The sequence below is a fragment of the Canis aureus genome, chromosome 13 (genome assembly GCF_053574225.1).
Source record: "Canis aureus isolate CA01 chromosome 13, VMU_Caureus_v.1.0, whole genome shotgun sequence".
Taxonomy (NCBI): Eukaryota; Metazoa; Chordata; class Mammalia; order Carnivora; family Canidae; genus Canis; species Canis aureus.
Window position 1 is genome coordinate 50,048,829 of NC_135623.1, and position 16,057 is coordinate 50,064,885.

A 16,057-nucleotide genomic window follows, 5' to 3' on the forward strand; every position below is an offset into this window, starting at 1 on the left:
CATCCCGCTTCTGGATGCCCGCATCTTGCTACTCATTCTTCCTCCAGAACTAACGCCTCCGTAGTGGCCTCGGTATCTACACTCCCGGGGGAGTCTCCCCAGGACTTTTTTCTCCGCGTTTAAACTGAACGCTGATGGCAAGGCGCGGCCAGCTCCTCCTCTCCTCCACCTGACGGGGCGGACCTGCGCTCCCGCGCTCGGGGAGGTCTCCAGCGCACCGGCGGGCCCCGGGAGCGCGCCCCCCCCGCCCCCCGCAGGCACGCGCGCCCGCTCCACTTCGGGAGCGCGCAGCTCCCCGGCCGGCCGGGGATGGAAACTTCTTCTCGAACAGTCTTCGAACGTCTTAACCTATTCGGCGGCTCGCAGCATTTGCGTTGGCCTCCCGCCTCTAAATCAGAAGCCAAAGGAGCTCTTTACCGACTCGAAATTCAGGTTGAAAATCCGGGGGCTGGGGGGAGTCCGTGCGGCCAGGAGACGGGAAAGGGGCCGCAAAACTCCCTCCCGCCAACCCCAGCCCGCCCGGCTCGTCCTCCCCGCGCGCGGGGCGAGGGGCGGGCGGGGGCCGGGGGCGGGGGAGCCTGGAGGGCCCCCCCCCTTCTCACCTCCCGCGGCCCACTTTCACTCGCTCGCTCTCCTGCCTCGGCTGGGCCGCCTTGACCCAGCGGGAGCGCGGGGGGCTGAGGGGAGGCGACAGGGCGGAAGAGCCGTCTCCGCGCCGCGCCCTCGCCCCGGGCCCCGCACGCCCCCCGCCGGGCGCCGTGGCGAGACCCGCGCGCTCCGTCCCGCCCCGGTCGGCCGCGCCCCCGCCCCCGCCCCCGCCCCCGCCCCCGCCCCGCCGCGGCCACCAGGCCGTCGGGCCCGGGGACGCTCCTGCGCCGGGGCCGCCCCCTCCCCTCCCCTCCCCTCCCCGCCCGTCCCCTCCCCCCGGCCCGGGCGGGGGCGCGCGAGGAGCGGTGACGTCAAGGGGCGCGCGGTGGCAGCACCTCCCCGCGCGCTAGTTAAAAAGAAGAAGAAAAGAGGGAGCGAAACATGAGAGGCTGCGTGAGAAGCTGCAGCCGCCGGCAGAGGAGACCTCAGCATCATCCGGAGCCCAGCGCTGGCCCTGCCCGCGCCTGCCCCGCCGCCGCCGCCGCCGCCGCCGCCGCCGCCGTTTCTCTTCCTGCTACTGTCTCACCTAAACAACTCCCGTTACACGGAAAAGTGAACCTCTGTGGCCGTCTTCTCCTCCTCTTCTTCCTCCTCCTTTTCCATCCCCTTCTCCTCCTCCCACTTGCCAGCCGCGGCAGGAAACCCCTAACCCAGCTGACACTGGCACAGCTGCAAACGGTGCCATCCGCACAACTTTATCTTGCTCCTCGGACTCCCCCAAGGCACCGGACACATCGCCTTGTCCTTTATTTTTTGCAAAGTCGCATCGCTCTACTTATTTTCGCCCCCGCCACCGCTCTCTGCCTCTCGAGTGTCCCCCGCAGCCTCCTCCTGGAGCTGCGCCCTAGTGCCCCTGCTGGGCAGTGGCGCTCCCCCCCAGCCTCGCGCGCCCAGCCCCTGCCGCTCCGGGCAGACGATGCTGAAGATGCTCTCCTTTAAGCTGCTGCTGTTGGCCGTGGCTCTGGGCTTCTTCGAAGGAGATGCTAAGTTTGGGGAAAGAAGCGAAGGGAGCGGAGCGAGGAGGCGAAGGTGCCTAAATGGGAACCCCCCGAAGCGCCTGAAACGGAGAGACAGGCGGCTGATGTCTCAGCTGGAGCTGCTGAGTGGGGGAGAGGTGCTGTGCGGCGGCTTCTACCCGCGGCTGTCCTGCTGCCTGCGGAGTGACAGCCCGGGGCTAGGGCGCCTGGACACCAAGGTAAGCGCGCACCCGCCTCACAGACGCGAGGTTGACGTCCGGGCCGGCTGGCTGCGGGTTCCCGGTGCCTCCGGAGATGCTGGCGGCTGGGAGAAGGGCGAAGCTGGTTTAGAGAGTCCTTTTGGATGACTTTTGTGGAGTGCTGGCGTGATCAGAGCTGTGTGTTTCCCTGGGGTGCACAGAGAGCTCCCCCAGCCCCAGGAGTCCGTGGTCGGGATGCTGTGCAAAATCTGCCTGTCTCAGAAGAGGGACGCTCCCGTGGTACCCGCGTTCTGGGCTGGGGTACATAGTTGAAAGAATCGCGATTAACACTGTGTTTGGGATCGAATCGGGCATTGGCTGCGGCGCAACTGTAAATTAAGGTGGCTGTGGTTTCCGGTTTATTTTTCTAGGGTAACAGGATTTGTGCAGTTTTCTCCACGTGCTCGGTTAGGGAGAGGATTGAATCTTACAGGATGTTGAAGCTCGGTTGGGGTAAGACCCCCCCCCACCCCCGGCCCCGTCAGAAGGGATTGTCTTGCATTACAATAGTTAAACGCTGCGGAAAGGAACTCCTGGTACTCCAGTTGAGAACCCGAAAAACTGGGGAAAGATTTTGCTGGGGTATATTTGTCACCTAAAACTGAGATTGTTCTCCGCCTCCGTTTGTAATGTTTTGAAACATTATAAATTCAGGCTTTCGGTGTCAGGTTAGTTGTCCAGGAAGATCTGCTCTAGAAATTTGTTTAAGGAGTTATGCATTTACACTTTCCTTGTGTTCTTAAGTTTAAACAAATATGAAACAGTGTTGGTTGAGCGTAAAGGCAAGCTTATTTTTGAGTTTGCAACATCTTTCTTGTCATGGGATGCAGCAACGTGTGCTATCCACTGTACTGCAAGGGGGGGGTGGAGAATCACGTCATTAACAATCACTGCACGTGAAATAAACAATCAGGTGTCTTTGCTCCCCCTCCCTTTCCCCATTTTAGGTTTAATTAAGAATTCCTCCGTTACAACACTGCAGTTGTCAAGGTCTGAGAGACTCTTGGAAAACTTGTGCTTCAGTCTTGCTGGCCCAGGCATTTAAAAAAAAAAAAAAATACCCAGGCTGAATCTAATTTTTATGCTCAGTTCACGGTAGATTTCACTCTATTCTCATGTAAACAGCTCCTACGAATCAACATATGTGTCTGGGTGGTATCTCTCACTTTGTTTTGTAACAAAAAGCCATATTGCATCATTTAATTTGCTCAAGTCATGCAAATAGGAAAAAATCAATAGGACAAAAAGGGGTCGACTTATCCTCCTCCCCACTAAACTGCTGCCCACACACAGAGTCCTGTTGCTTATGGCAAAAGAATAACAACAACACCATTGTGTTTGTTAGTTGGTTCACTAATGGGTGAAACTAGAGAACATCATTCTCTTTCAGTCCCCAGCTCTGTCCAAATGTTCATGCCTTTTGAGGGAGCATTTGTCCAACTCCCTCTATTCCCAGATGAGTGAGAACTGTCTTGCTGCAGGTTTTCAGCTGCAACTCTCTCTTTATTCTTACCATATGCAGCAGTAGTCTTGAGATTCAGGGAACAGATATTCCAGCATTTGATTCAAAACAATGTCATTAAGCTCCTGTGTGGTAATTGAATTAAATTACAAAAAAGCTACATTCATATCATCTGCAGGGTTTTACCAGGAGCCCAAAGGAACCAGGAAATTCATAGAAAGGTTTAGAAATATTTGCCATTAAGTCTCCCTGTTTGCAGTGTGCATTGTGAATATACCAATGATCTGCAGACCCCTGCAATACTGAACTCTTCCAGGAACATGAGGAATGAAAACTTTGCTAACTAAATATAGTAGGGAGTTGGAGGGGTGGGGGGAGGAACTGAGGGGAGTTATAACCCTTAAGAGGAGTTATATAAATTTTTTTTCAAGAAATCATTCTTTAGGAAGAAATCTGCCACGTTAGCTATCCACATTCCTTTCCGTTTTACGTGCTTCCAATCTCCAACAAACCCCTACTCATTTGGAAAATGTGTCTGAATTAAATTTGGTACACTAGACTTTGCTGGTTCCATTACAAGTGCTTTATAAACTAACAATACTCAAATTGTTCAAACCAGGAGAGTGATATAGCTGTGCATGTGCATTCTTGACCTGTGTTAGTTCTCAAGTTTTAATAGTTTTTAAAACATGTTATTTTATAATAAACTTCAGTGTTTCCCTGTTTTCCCCTAAGCCTTTCTGGCTTATAATATATGTTAGGGTCTTATTTCATAATGTGTGTACAGGAGAGATGATGGCTATTTGAAAGGACCCGTTTTCGTTTATGAAAAAAAAAAAAAATACCAAGAAGGATTTCTGCAACTTTTCAAGAAGGTACAGGCATAGCATTCTCCTACAGGAAGAAATTTCATAGATAGTAGCCAACGAGGTAGGAATACTGAGCATGCTCAACTGTGCAATTAAATCCAGTTTCTGAACTAACACATTTTCTTTAATGTAATGAACTAGCATTGAGTTCAATTCTTTGGCCGTGGTATCACGCCTTTATATTTTAATTTTGGGGTATATTTTAGTAATTTTATGTATTGTAACGAGATAATTAACTACCATTATAAATAAATACTACCAAAATTTAGGAGGTTATATTGTCTTGGCAATATCTTTGCAGCTTCTAAACACAACATGCTAAAAGGATCTAATTCCCATTAGCCAAACTGAATCTGCAGCCAACTGAAATACCCCCATTTCTAAAACTTAACTTGTAGCCACAGAGGCATAGACGCTCTCTCTACCTTGGGTGGTTTCACAGCGAAGCTGTCAAGGAATGGGTGAAAAGTAATTGTTTTCAAGTGTGCCCTTTTACAATCATTTGTTTGCTCTGGCTCTTTCAGGGACAAAGGCTATTGTTGAACACATCCAACTAAACAAATAACTCATCCTGGGGTCCCTTTAACAGCTGCCTTAGTACAATGATCTATTTACATATTAGCCTAAAATTGAAACTGAACTCTTTAATGACATAATCCAGCACTATAGTCCAGAGTCGCATGTGTTCTACCCAACAGCTGAACAACCTTGTAGGCATATGATTTTTAGAAATAACTTTTTGTGTACCAAGTGATCTTAAGGCGACATCTTAATATACTGTCATGTATTTTCTCCTTTTGTCTGCTCATCGAACCCATGTGGGTGCCTTTTTATCTTCTTTGTTCAGTTACTTGATAAATAAAGAGAAATACAGAAGGTCTCTGTCACCCATTTTACTATTTGTTGATAAGCTATAGTGGTAGGCCACACGCTTCACTGTGTATTTCAGTATTTATCTTACCTTTCTTCTATGGATTTTACTTTCTTGTGGCTAAAGATTAAAGGATGACCTGCCAGATGTTATAAATTAGTCAGCAACAGCCACAATCATTACTAGGCATGCTGTAATAATGTTTCGAAGTTTTACATGACTTTCAAAGTATGTTTAGTTTAAACCACTATAATTTGATGGTTTCATATATGGCTTTTTAAAATCGAAGCAGGAAATTAGCTTAAATTTCTTCTTAAGATTGATGATGTTGTCAGACATAAAGTTAAGGACCTATATCGACAGGAGCACATAGGCGAGAAAAGAAAAACTTCCCTACACACACCAAGACTCATCTGTCTAAAACAGTGTTGCATCTTGGACTGAGTCAGTTTAATTGACTTCAGTAAGACTATTGGTTCATTGAAACCAAAGCCAGAATGATGGCTCTATCTATCTTCAAATAGGTATTTACACTGCAGACCTCACACAGAGCAAAATGTTACCATCCTGCTGGGCCAGAACAGCATGAAACTCTACAAAGAATAATATTATACTTGATTTCAGATAATTTATTGAGTCTTATTTCTGAAACTTTTCATGAGAGATCTTGTGGCCAGGACACATTCCAAAAATTGTAAAAGAGAAAATTCTTTAGGTACTAAAATCAAGCTCTTCCTGGACAGCAGCTGGGAGAGTATATGGGAATCATTTTGTTTCAGCTGTAAAAAAATGGAAGCATGCATATTCTCCATAAAACTAAAGGTAGTTACATTCCAGTTTTTCAGTCAGCAAAAAAGGTGGCTTCAGCATCCTGCAGTTGTTTTGTTCTTAGTGGACTGCTATACGATAAGCAAACAGAACAAAGTTGAACAGTATTAATATTGAATAGATCTGGTGAGGTCTGCCAGAGTATGGACAATAAAAGACATTTAAAACATTCTTGGAATGCAAATTCTAAGTGCCTGGCATATGTTTCCTTTTAGAAAACTTTAACCATTTAAGCAATTGTCATTTAAATAAATTGATAAAAATCAAAATGTAAATATAATTGTGATTAATAATAACTTTTCTAACTGTTGTAGAGAGTTACAACACATTGCATATATATATTTTTTTTTTGAAATAGGGTAACATAGAAGGAACTTTCAATCCCTGCATGCTAACATTTTAGCATGCTTATATTCAATGATATTTTTTAGTTGCTTTGTTCTTTCAGGTCCAAATTTTGTGATCAACTAGAATATGTTTATCCTAAAAAATAGAAGCCAACACATTTACTTAGATCAGAATCTCCTTGTGAATGAAGTATTTGCCTTAAACAATGATCTGAAGTTTCAGATGGTAATTTCAGTTCCTAGTTCTAAAGAAATAAAGTATAAATATAGATACATAAACAAAAAAGGTATAAAATTCATTCCCATTATGTTTTTTATTATGAAAAACCAGTGCCGTCTAAATATTGTCTCACTATTGTGCTGGTATTGTCTTCTATATTTATTAAAGGAGCTCTTAAAATAATTTTTTTAAGTTAGTACTAGACATCAAGACCTACTTTATCAACCAATTACTAACTGTAGTGAATTTGTAACTCCCAAATTGGTCTTACTGGAATAAAAGACATTATACTGTATAGATAAAGATAAAGATATTCCTTGTTTTACTAAAATTCACTAAATCCTATACAAAAGCACTTTTATTAAACTCCTGTGTTGATTCATGCATATAACATACCTGAGGAGCTAGTTAGAAAGTTTTTCCTGGCTAAGATAAAATGAATAATAAAAATTGGTCTTAAATCAGTTTTATTCAGCTTCATATACTATTTTTATGCAACATGAAAAGGAGGTATTTCCCCCACTTTAGGAAACTCTGCCTGTGCAATCTGTAGACTGAAAATTAACTGAAATTAGAGAAATGTAATTCCAGTAATATCCCTGAGAATATCATATTAGGAATATCAGGAGTGAAATATATTTTTACCTAAGACCCAAATAACCATGTCTTAAAAACTGCTTTGCTTGCAGTTGGATAAAGTTTTAAAGAGTTTTAAAGTTTTATAGTTTTAAAGTTAAATATCAGTCACCATACACTTTGATGCAGAGTAAAATGGTAAAGGGTCTCAATACAGTTGTCATTTAATTTTTCATACCCCAAAAGATAAATAGACTTTGATTTGCAAGAGTAAGAAGCACTTTTGTGCATCCTTACCCTCTGCTTCCCCATTCCAGGCCAAGAGACCTTACTTACATCCTTATTTAAAGCATTCTGTATTTGTGACACGGTAATTTCAGACAACAGCATTGGCTAAACTACATGATTCTACTTATATGATTACAAAAACAAAACAAAACAAAACAAAACAGAACTAAACCTAACGTCACCTGACTAAAAAGAAGTTTGTTTCTGATTTATGGCTTTCAGATATTTTCTATGACCAACAACACAGAATGTGGGAAGTTACTGGAGGAAATCAAATGTGCACTTTGCTCTCCATATTCCCAGAGCCTGTTTCACTCACCTGAAAGAGAAGCCTTGGAAAGAGACCTTGTACTTCCCCTGCTCTGCAAAGACTATTGCAAAGAATTCTTTTATACTTGCCGAAGCCATATTCCAGGTAAAAAATACAATAAAATGGATAAATTAAATAAACTACTGCAGAATATCCTTATAAGATACCTGTTCTTACATGCTCACTTCTAAGAGGGTAAAAATTTTCTCACCTTCCCATATACCTGTTTTGGCCTCACAATTAACCATTTACAAAGTTGTAACATTTCCTTGCTGTTAGAATTACTGTTATTTCAGTATACAAACAGTATGTTCGTTTTGATGAGGTGTTTTACATTTGCTAAATCGATAATACATTGGTAATCTTTACACACATTGGATTTTCAGTACAAATTTCTTGTTGGTGTCATCTTCATCCATCAGCATCAATATCAAGACAGCCTCCTCTTCTACTTAGCTGATAAAAAAGTGCAGATTGTCCACGGACTTGGACTTGGACTCTTAAGGTCTTTCTTCCTTGAATAAAGTATCATTAGAAATCCAAACAAAGTAACATCTTACAAAGCACCTTCATGTACAATGCCTTCATGTACAATGCCTAATTTGCTCCTCAAAAACTCTGTGCTGCAAGTAGGAAACGTGGAGTCCTCTCCATTTGACCAATGAAGATAACCAAACCTCGGAAGAAGTTAAATGCCTTAACCAAAGCTGTGTGGCGAGGAAGTGATAGGATAGCTAGAGAAGTTCTTAGGCTGACAGTGTCACAAATATACCTCATTACCATATTTGGACCCTAATATACACATAGGTCCCTGGACCTTGATTACTTTTACCATCAAAAGTTTATAGACTTTGGTTGTTGTTGCTCTAGTTGGAAGAATCAACATAGAGATACAAAAGAATTTAATGAGACAGATTCTGTTTAGTTAGGCAAAGTCACACACAAACAAATCTACTGAAGCTAACAGTTTCTACAACTAAATGACACTCAGGGAAGGCTAAGCTTTAAGAACTGTAGGATGCACTTGGAGAACTTTTTTAACTGCTATGCATATTTTACATTTTTCTCTGATCCAGAAAAGTGTACATTTTTTTTGAAAAGTGTACATTTTTAATTTTTGTATAGAGTTGCCTTAATAACCTAAGAAAACATTTTGACTAGGATTGCTTGCTTCCTCTGGGGTACCATGACAAGTATCTAAACCCATTCATGTGAAAATATTATTATTGTTTCTATAAACTACAGCCATGTTTGTAAGGCTTTTCTTAAACCAGCTGTTTCTTCCTCTTTATCACATTCCCCAAAGCAGAGTGGGACAGGTCAGGGTAGCCTACATGTCCTGCTGAGAAGCGATAACAGATTAGGTACCATAAAGGTTTACTGCAAATTTCAAGTCTCCAAGGTTCGGCTTTACCAATATAATTTGAAAGTAATATGGACACTTAACCATTTTCTCCTACCTTTATCTACCTGAGATAAATACAACTATGGTGGATTTAAGGACTCACCCATAAGTTCTCCATAGATGTGACGTTATTTTAGCTTCCAAAACAAACAACAAAAAGCAGTATCCAGCAAAAGAGAGAGCGCAGCAAATAGCTCAAAAGCCAGAACTGCAAGCACCTCGCTCCCCAGGATCAACATATGTGGTGACGAATGACAAATTTATTTTTCTACAAAGTTTGTATATATGTAAAACTGCTGAAGTGCATCAAGATGTCAAGTGCTTTTGGTGGCCACCCAGGCTGCCTTGAAAGATAACCAGATGAAAGCTCCACTCCAGTGGTGGATAGAGCAGCAAGGGTGCTTTCCAGGGACAGGCTACAGGCTTTAGCAACCAGCAGAGGGGACTTCCCCTGCATCTGTCAAATGCTAATAATCACCCTAAATACTTGTCCCAAAAGTAAGTTGTAAAAACACACTTTGTGTTAATTTATGTTAATTGATTTGTTTCCAGACTGATCCTTGGCACACAGTTGACCATTTTCTAAAGTATGATAGATAAGATGGTAATCCTCCCCACAGCCCTTGTCCCAACACAGAGGCTCTTTACAATTATAGAACACTTATTTTTCAGAAATTGCCCTCAAAGCAAATTTTTAATATTTTCAACTTCTTAAGTCTACTTAATGACACGGTTTACTTTTCTCTGGAGTTCAAAAGTGTGAAAAATAGATTTTTTTGTGATACTTTCTTATAAGAAGTCAATATATTTGACTATTCTCATTAATAGCCTCATCTTTCTGCACATCAAAAACTTGAAAATACATGACTAAGGCAAATGCTGTAAGGAGTTGAGAGAGGAAAAAAAGAAATTTCAGAGACATCTTCATTTTTCCCCAATTGCCCAGTAGGCCAAGAAATAAAAATACAAATGCTCTATCCCTTTGCTTCACCTTCATGACTTTAAGAAAACACCAGTCACTTCGGGATACATGCACATCTGGAAGATAACTGCTTTTTAGAAACTTTAATTCAGAAATATTCAGTCTGCCTATTTTCAAAACATAAGAAATTAAGTCCATCATGAGGATACACTAGTGTTTTATTAGTCGTAGTATTCTCCAGTTGTGAATTGACTTAGGGAAGTAAATTCTTAAAGCTTCTAAGAATAACCAAATTGCATTCGAAAAAACAAACCACACACGCACACAGGAGCTCCTTGCTTGCACCACTGGTCCTGTTTTTTGCCTGCAGTATGGGAGCAGGGTAAATGTTTTGCTATTCAACTCGGTGATGGCATAGTACACTGTGTGGGAAGCATATAAACGGACCTGCTAAATTAGCCTTGCGTCTTCACCTGTTACCATGAGAATCATGGTATAGTTTTTATCACTCCTAGACCACCATCTCTTCAGCTGTAGGTTATTTAGTGTGAAACGCTTGTATACAATTAGTTCGGTTGGCTTAATCCTGTTGCTAATGAGGCCAAGGTCAAGGGTTTGATTCCATAGCCACTCCTGACCCCCGTCAGATATCTTACACATGTGTCTTATTTGTCCCCAGGAAAGCAAACAGGACAGAATGGATGGATACATCAAAATCCACTACCTCTATTAGAAAATGCTGCCAAATGCAGCCTTACTGACCATGGGTTTTGTTTTGTTTTTTCCTTATCATGGTGAACAGCATATACAATGAGGAAAAGTAGCTTTTCCCTAGCATACATGGCCAAGAGAAAAGCTAGAGCTTAGAATATTCCACAGAGAATATTTATTTACATCAGTATGTTACAGGGTGTTTTGTGGCATAGTAGGACTGGATTCATCATGACACAGGAGAATAATTTTAGGTCAACGATATTTGATAAATTATCAGGAATTTTTTTTTAATGCAGCTGCTGGAATAATCAGTGCATTTCCATCATTAGTAGACTTGATCATACTGTGATGATCCAGGGTGAACTAAATACCCACCTTCAGTAAAATGCTCTTCAGGGTATTGTTCCAAATAGACAGGTGCCATTTGGTAAATTATAACTTCCCTGGCAATAAATGTAAGCCCAGTGTCCTGAAACCAGGTCCCTGTTAGCTCTTCACAGCAAAATATATCTTACTAATCACTGTCCACAAAATCAGATTCTTTAAGTTAAAGTATTAATAAAAGTATCAGATGTTGCAATTCAAATATTGTAATTATGAGGAAAATGCCCTTACTTTTATGAGAAAGTCTTTTGAGTTAGCTCCCTCCTTCACACTTAACTCCGTTTGCTTAGATTCTGTAAAAAATTTGTAGTAATTCATTAATAATGCCTTTTTGTTTTTGTTTTAATTTGGTAAGAAAACACCTCTGGAGCCATAGAGCTTATTAATCTGTAGTCATTAATTCTCAGATATTCCATTTGAAAATGATTTCTCGCTGCTGCATGTTTGTCTCCAGCTAATAACTCCCTGTAAAATAGAATCAGCCATCAGCACTGTTTATTAATTTTCTCTTAAAATGGCATGGTTTTGCATACTGTAATCCTGGAATACAGTTACTTTTTGAAAAGCAAACTTGAAATTTCTTCTCAGTTGCACTTTGAAATTTTTTTGTGATCCTTCAGGCAAATATCACATTAAAACAAAATTTCTCATTTACACATTCAGTTATAAATATATCCATAGTATGACAGTATTTCTGCATGCATAATATTGGCATGGAGATCTTGCTGCCTGATGGGAGCTCTGTGTGTGTCCCCAAAAAAAGATCTAGCCCAAAACTGCAAAAAGTTTGATTTAGCAATGCAGTTTTCCTTTTCTTCTTTTTACATCAAACAGACTTGTTCAACACTACTGGGCAGTTTTCATCTATATGCTTAGCTGGGAAAGAATGGGGGAGAAAAAGTTATCTTTTGTAAACAGGGAATTGCTGAAGAAGAGTGAATGCGGCTGCAGCCTTCATTCCTCTCCCCAATTTCTAATCCCTGAATTTTTTCAAAGAAAGATAACCTCCTTCCAGCTGCCTTGTCCCTCCCATAGAGCACCCCTCCCAGCTGCCATGCCTCCTTTCAGTCTCACCCCCACCCCCACCCAGACACACTCTCTCTCTCTCTCTCTCACACACACACACACACTCTCTCTCTCTCTCTCTGTCTCTCTCTCTGTCTCTCTCCCAAGGACATCTGCTCTCACTTGCCTGATTTCCAAGAAGATGTTTCCCAATAGCCTAATCACATACTAGCCTTGAAGAGTCTGTCTCGGAAATTTAGGAGTGATACATTTTACCCAAAAGTTAGGTCAAAATGTACCTCAAGACCCTCAGAATCCTAAGATTAGTTTTAGGTTTGAGGGGCCGTAGGTCTAGCTCATAGAAAATAGAGTTTTACCATGTTCTACCGGTAAGTGTCACTTGGTTGTCCCAAATTCTTGTTCTTGGAAATCCTTGGAATCCTGGGTGAATCATACAACTTCTAAACATCAGCTAAGTTACAAGATGCCTTTATCACAAAGCTGTTAGGTGTACAGTAATCTGATTTGTTAGGTAAAAATCAAAACATTATCCATAAAGATGTGAGACCTGCAGCAGGAAGTTAGGACATTATACAAGGTCAAGTCTGGTAGCAATATCATATTTTGAGAGCAGAAATCATCAGAATATGGAAGGAATCTTAGTAATATGCCCTCCCCCCAAAACACCTAATACCTTATTAATTCAATTGTGAAAATAATGTCAAAATTCTTTTTTTTGTCATAAAGTCCTGTTCTTTTTTAGTCAAATATAACTGTTTTTATTTGATAAATATTGTCAATTTGTACAAAAAGAGAAAACATCTTTCAGATCTCTTTAAGTATCTGTTTTGCATTTTTGTTTTGACTTATTATTATTATTTTTTGGTGTGGGTGGCTTACCAGCTTTCTAATTGAGAAGACTGAAGGGATATTTTATTTTTTTTAATTTTTTTTGAAGGGATATTTTAAATACAGTTTCTGTCTTAGAAAATAATCATGGATTTTCTATAAGAGGGATAGGAAAAGGGCACATCACATATGTATTTGAAAATGGACGCTCTGTTCTTAGCACCATTGTAGTGAGCCAGACATTTATTACAGCATATAAGGAGTGAGTGACAGTACAAAAAGAATTATAAAATGACCCAACTTGGCCCCATGATGGCCCATCTCTTTCTCATTCTAATGTGTTCTTCTTAAGAAGTTATTTATTATTACTGTAGGGGGAAAAAGTGCTGAATAGTGATCAGATAAACTTATAAGTACAACATATGGTAACTGAAGAAGCTTGCAAACAGAGCCAATGCAATAACAAGATTAATGCTGGATTTGTATTATGTGTATTTTGTTTGAGTCTTTTGAAATATCCAATGCAATATTGTTTCATTTTAATTGAAATTCTTAACTTTTGGTTAAAAATGGAAATCCCAAGCCCAAAAAAAAAAAAAAAAGTTTTTCTTTCATTATTTTTCTAGGATATTCATATTGTTTCTAAAAAATTTTTTCCTGTATTTTATCTCTTAAATAGGATGTTTTTACTGTGATGCTAAATATTTTTCATCAGTCTTTTTGCATTTCTTTAAAGGTTTCATTCAAACTACTGCTGAAGAGTTTTGCTTTTACTACGCAAGAAAAGATGGTGGGTTGTGCTTTCCAGATTTTCCAAGAAAACAAATCAGAGGACCAGCATCTAACTACTTGGACCAGATGGAAGAATATGACAAAGTGGAAGAGATCAGCAGGTTCATAAAGATAAATGCTCTTTAATCTTAAAAAACAAAAACAAAAAAACCAACTGACAAATCTTGTGGTTTTGATAGTGAATCAACTGTCTGTGCTTGATTCCAGCAGCTATATCCTCCAGATGCTTTTTTTTTTCCTTTTTGGTAGTTTGCTTCTCTGATATCATATTTGCTTAAATGCTTTTAATGCTTAGACTAATCTTTTATTATAAGTTTGGCTTCTCTGTGATTCATGTGAACTTCATGATTATAGTTTTAAGCTTGACCTTTATGATTGTTGTTAGCTTATGGAAATATTCAGCACAATTATTATTAGCAAATCAGAGTTTTATAAATAGATCTTAGAGCTTTCTCTCTGAAGGCCTTTTATTAGAGTAAAGCTAAATTTTAATTATAGTCACTGAAAGATAAGATGATGAGCATATTAAATTTTAAAATATGTAAAATTTTTATTTTAAATCTCTCTTTGACTTTTTGATAGAGGCTGTTTTATTTGTTCCACTGAAAAGAATTTAAAAGACTCATATTGTGACTTGGGTTAACAGCATGTCACGATTCTCAAAACCATTGGTACCTAGAGGAAATATATTTTGAAAAGGATGCTAAGTGCATTCTTTACATCCTTCACCTCAAGAAAAGCTTACCGGTTTTCTTTAATTTGTTTAGAAAGCACAAACACAACTGCTTCTGTATTCAGGAGGTTGTGAGTGGGCTGCGCCAGCCTGTCGGCGCCCTGCATAGTGGGGATGGCTCTCACCGTCTCTTCATTCTGGAAAAAGAAGGATACGTGAAGATCCTTACCCCCGAAGGAGAAATTTTCAAGGAGCCTTATTTGGACATTCACAAACTTGTTCAAAGTGGAATAAAGGTTGGCTTTTTAAATTTTATTTATTTTTGTTCTGGCTATGTTAATTTTATTTTAGTTGTTACCATTCTCATTAAAAGTATTTGTAATAAAAGAAATAATATTTAAGGAGAAAATAAGGATTCAACATAAGGGGACAATAATTATGGCAACTAAATTGGGACGGCGACATTAAATTTTAAATGTTATTTGGTAAGCAGTGCAATCAGGTTGATATCTTGACATGCTTTCCTTATGTAATTTACACATTTAAAATAATTCTTGATTTTATGAAGTATGTGTTTAAATGTTGCTTAACAGGCATAATACTTAGAATTGTGTATCAGCACTTGCTAGTAGACACAAAGAGGTCTTTCGGTTATTTTGGCAATAGCAAAGCATTCTCTTACCACATCTGTTTTTGAGTCTGTGTCATAAAAAAATGCTACTTTTACTGTGCCTTTGTTGTACAATGTTTTTACAGGTAAGTCAAATGTTTTCATCTATAATTGGCCATTTTTATATTACATATGCGCATATACTGCCTTCTTTCTGACTTCTCCAATTTGAATTCTCATGTTAAATAATCTAGTAGTGTATAAATAAATGTTTGTCAAGTGTGTTTGACAAGAGCATAACATACTTTACTATGAGCAGTGCTAAGCTATAAAGCAAATTGTGGCATTTTAAAATCAATCAAGGCACACTCAAGAGCTCATGACTAATTTAGAGTGAAACAAAGAAACAGTATGATTTGAGAAGAACTGGTTTTCTTTTTTATTTTTTACCTGGGGAAAAAAGTCAAAGGAGGATTTATACTCTTCTACTCATATGGAAATGAACTCCTCCTTGCTGTATTGAGCTCTTCTCAAAGGTAAGAACATCAGAACCAGAAGAAACAAGTTGGAAAAAGTAGAGGTATATTCCTGATATCGGTTCATTACCTACCATGTAAAATAATTAGAATGATTCAGTTAGAATAGAGGGATTCTAAAATCCATGTTGTTGGTACCACCCAAATTCAGGTGTGCATTGTGACAGTGTCACCAAGACATTCTGCATAAGAGAAGCACTTTGTGGTACTTATGGTCCTTTTTGGAAAAGGACTTTAACACCAACACACAGATCATTTGGAAAATCTGTTTAACTCAGTAGTTTCAATTTTCCCCAGTAAAAATTTTCATTAGAATTCAGAGCAAATCACCAAAAGTCTCTTAAAATGAAGCATTAATGTTTTGCACATGAGACTTCAGTAAATACATTTTGAAATGTATTCTGGTAATTCACTGCCAGTGGTACCTAAGGAGCAAGGATTAAGATACAACAGCAAGAACATTACTCACTAGCAGTGTATTTTTCTTACTGTGCAAGTTAAGCATACTCTCTATGAAGGAAAAAATTTGGAG

At 39.9% G+C, this 16,057-nt stretch overlaps 1 protein-coding gene and 1 long non-coding RNA gene across 6 annotated transcripts in view; one reads left to right on the plus strand and one right to left on the minus strand.

Moving 5' to 3' along the window:
• LOC144282481 (uncharacterized) overlaps positions 1 to 2,180 on the minus strand; it is a 37,808-nt gene extending 35,628 nt beyond the window's left edge. The window contains exon 1 of the long non-coding RNA XR_013350916.1: positions 1,175 to 2,180. This is a non-coding gene — a long non-coding RNA (uncharacterized LOC144282481). The remainder of the gene's footprint in view (positions 1 to 1,174) is intronic.
• HHIP (hedgehog interacting protein) overlaps positions 997 to 16,057 on the plus strand; it is a 93,396-nt gene continuing 78,335 nt past the window's right edge. For 3 of the 5 annotated variants that reach the window (XM_077846158.1, XM_077846159.1, XM_077846160.1), the window contains exons 1-4: positions 998 to 1,843; positions 7,548 to 7,740; positions 13,651 to 13,807; positions 14,474 to 14,675. In XM_077846158.1, coding sequence (XP_077702284.1) covers positions 1,565 to 1,843; positions 7,548 to 7,740; positions 13,651 to 13,807; positions 14,474 to 14,675 — 831 coding nt within the window. In that variant the 5' untranslated portion in view covers positions 998 to 1,564. Of the gene's footprint in view, positions 1,844 to 2,235; positions 2,318 to 7,547; positions 7,741 to 13,650; positions 13,808 to 14,473; positions 14,676 to 16,057 lie in introns of all 5 variants that reach the window. The other 2 variants (XM_077846161.1, XM_077846162.1) reach the window with 2 other exon arrangements.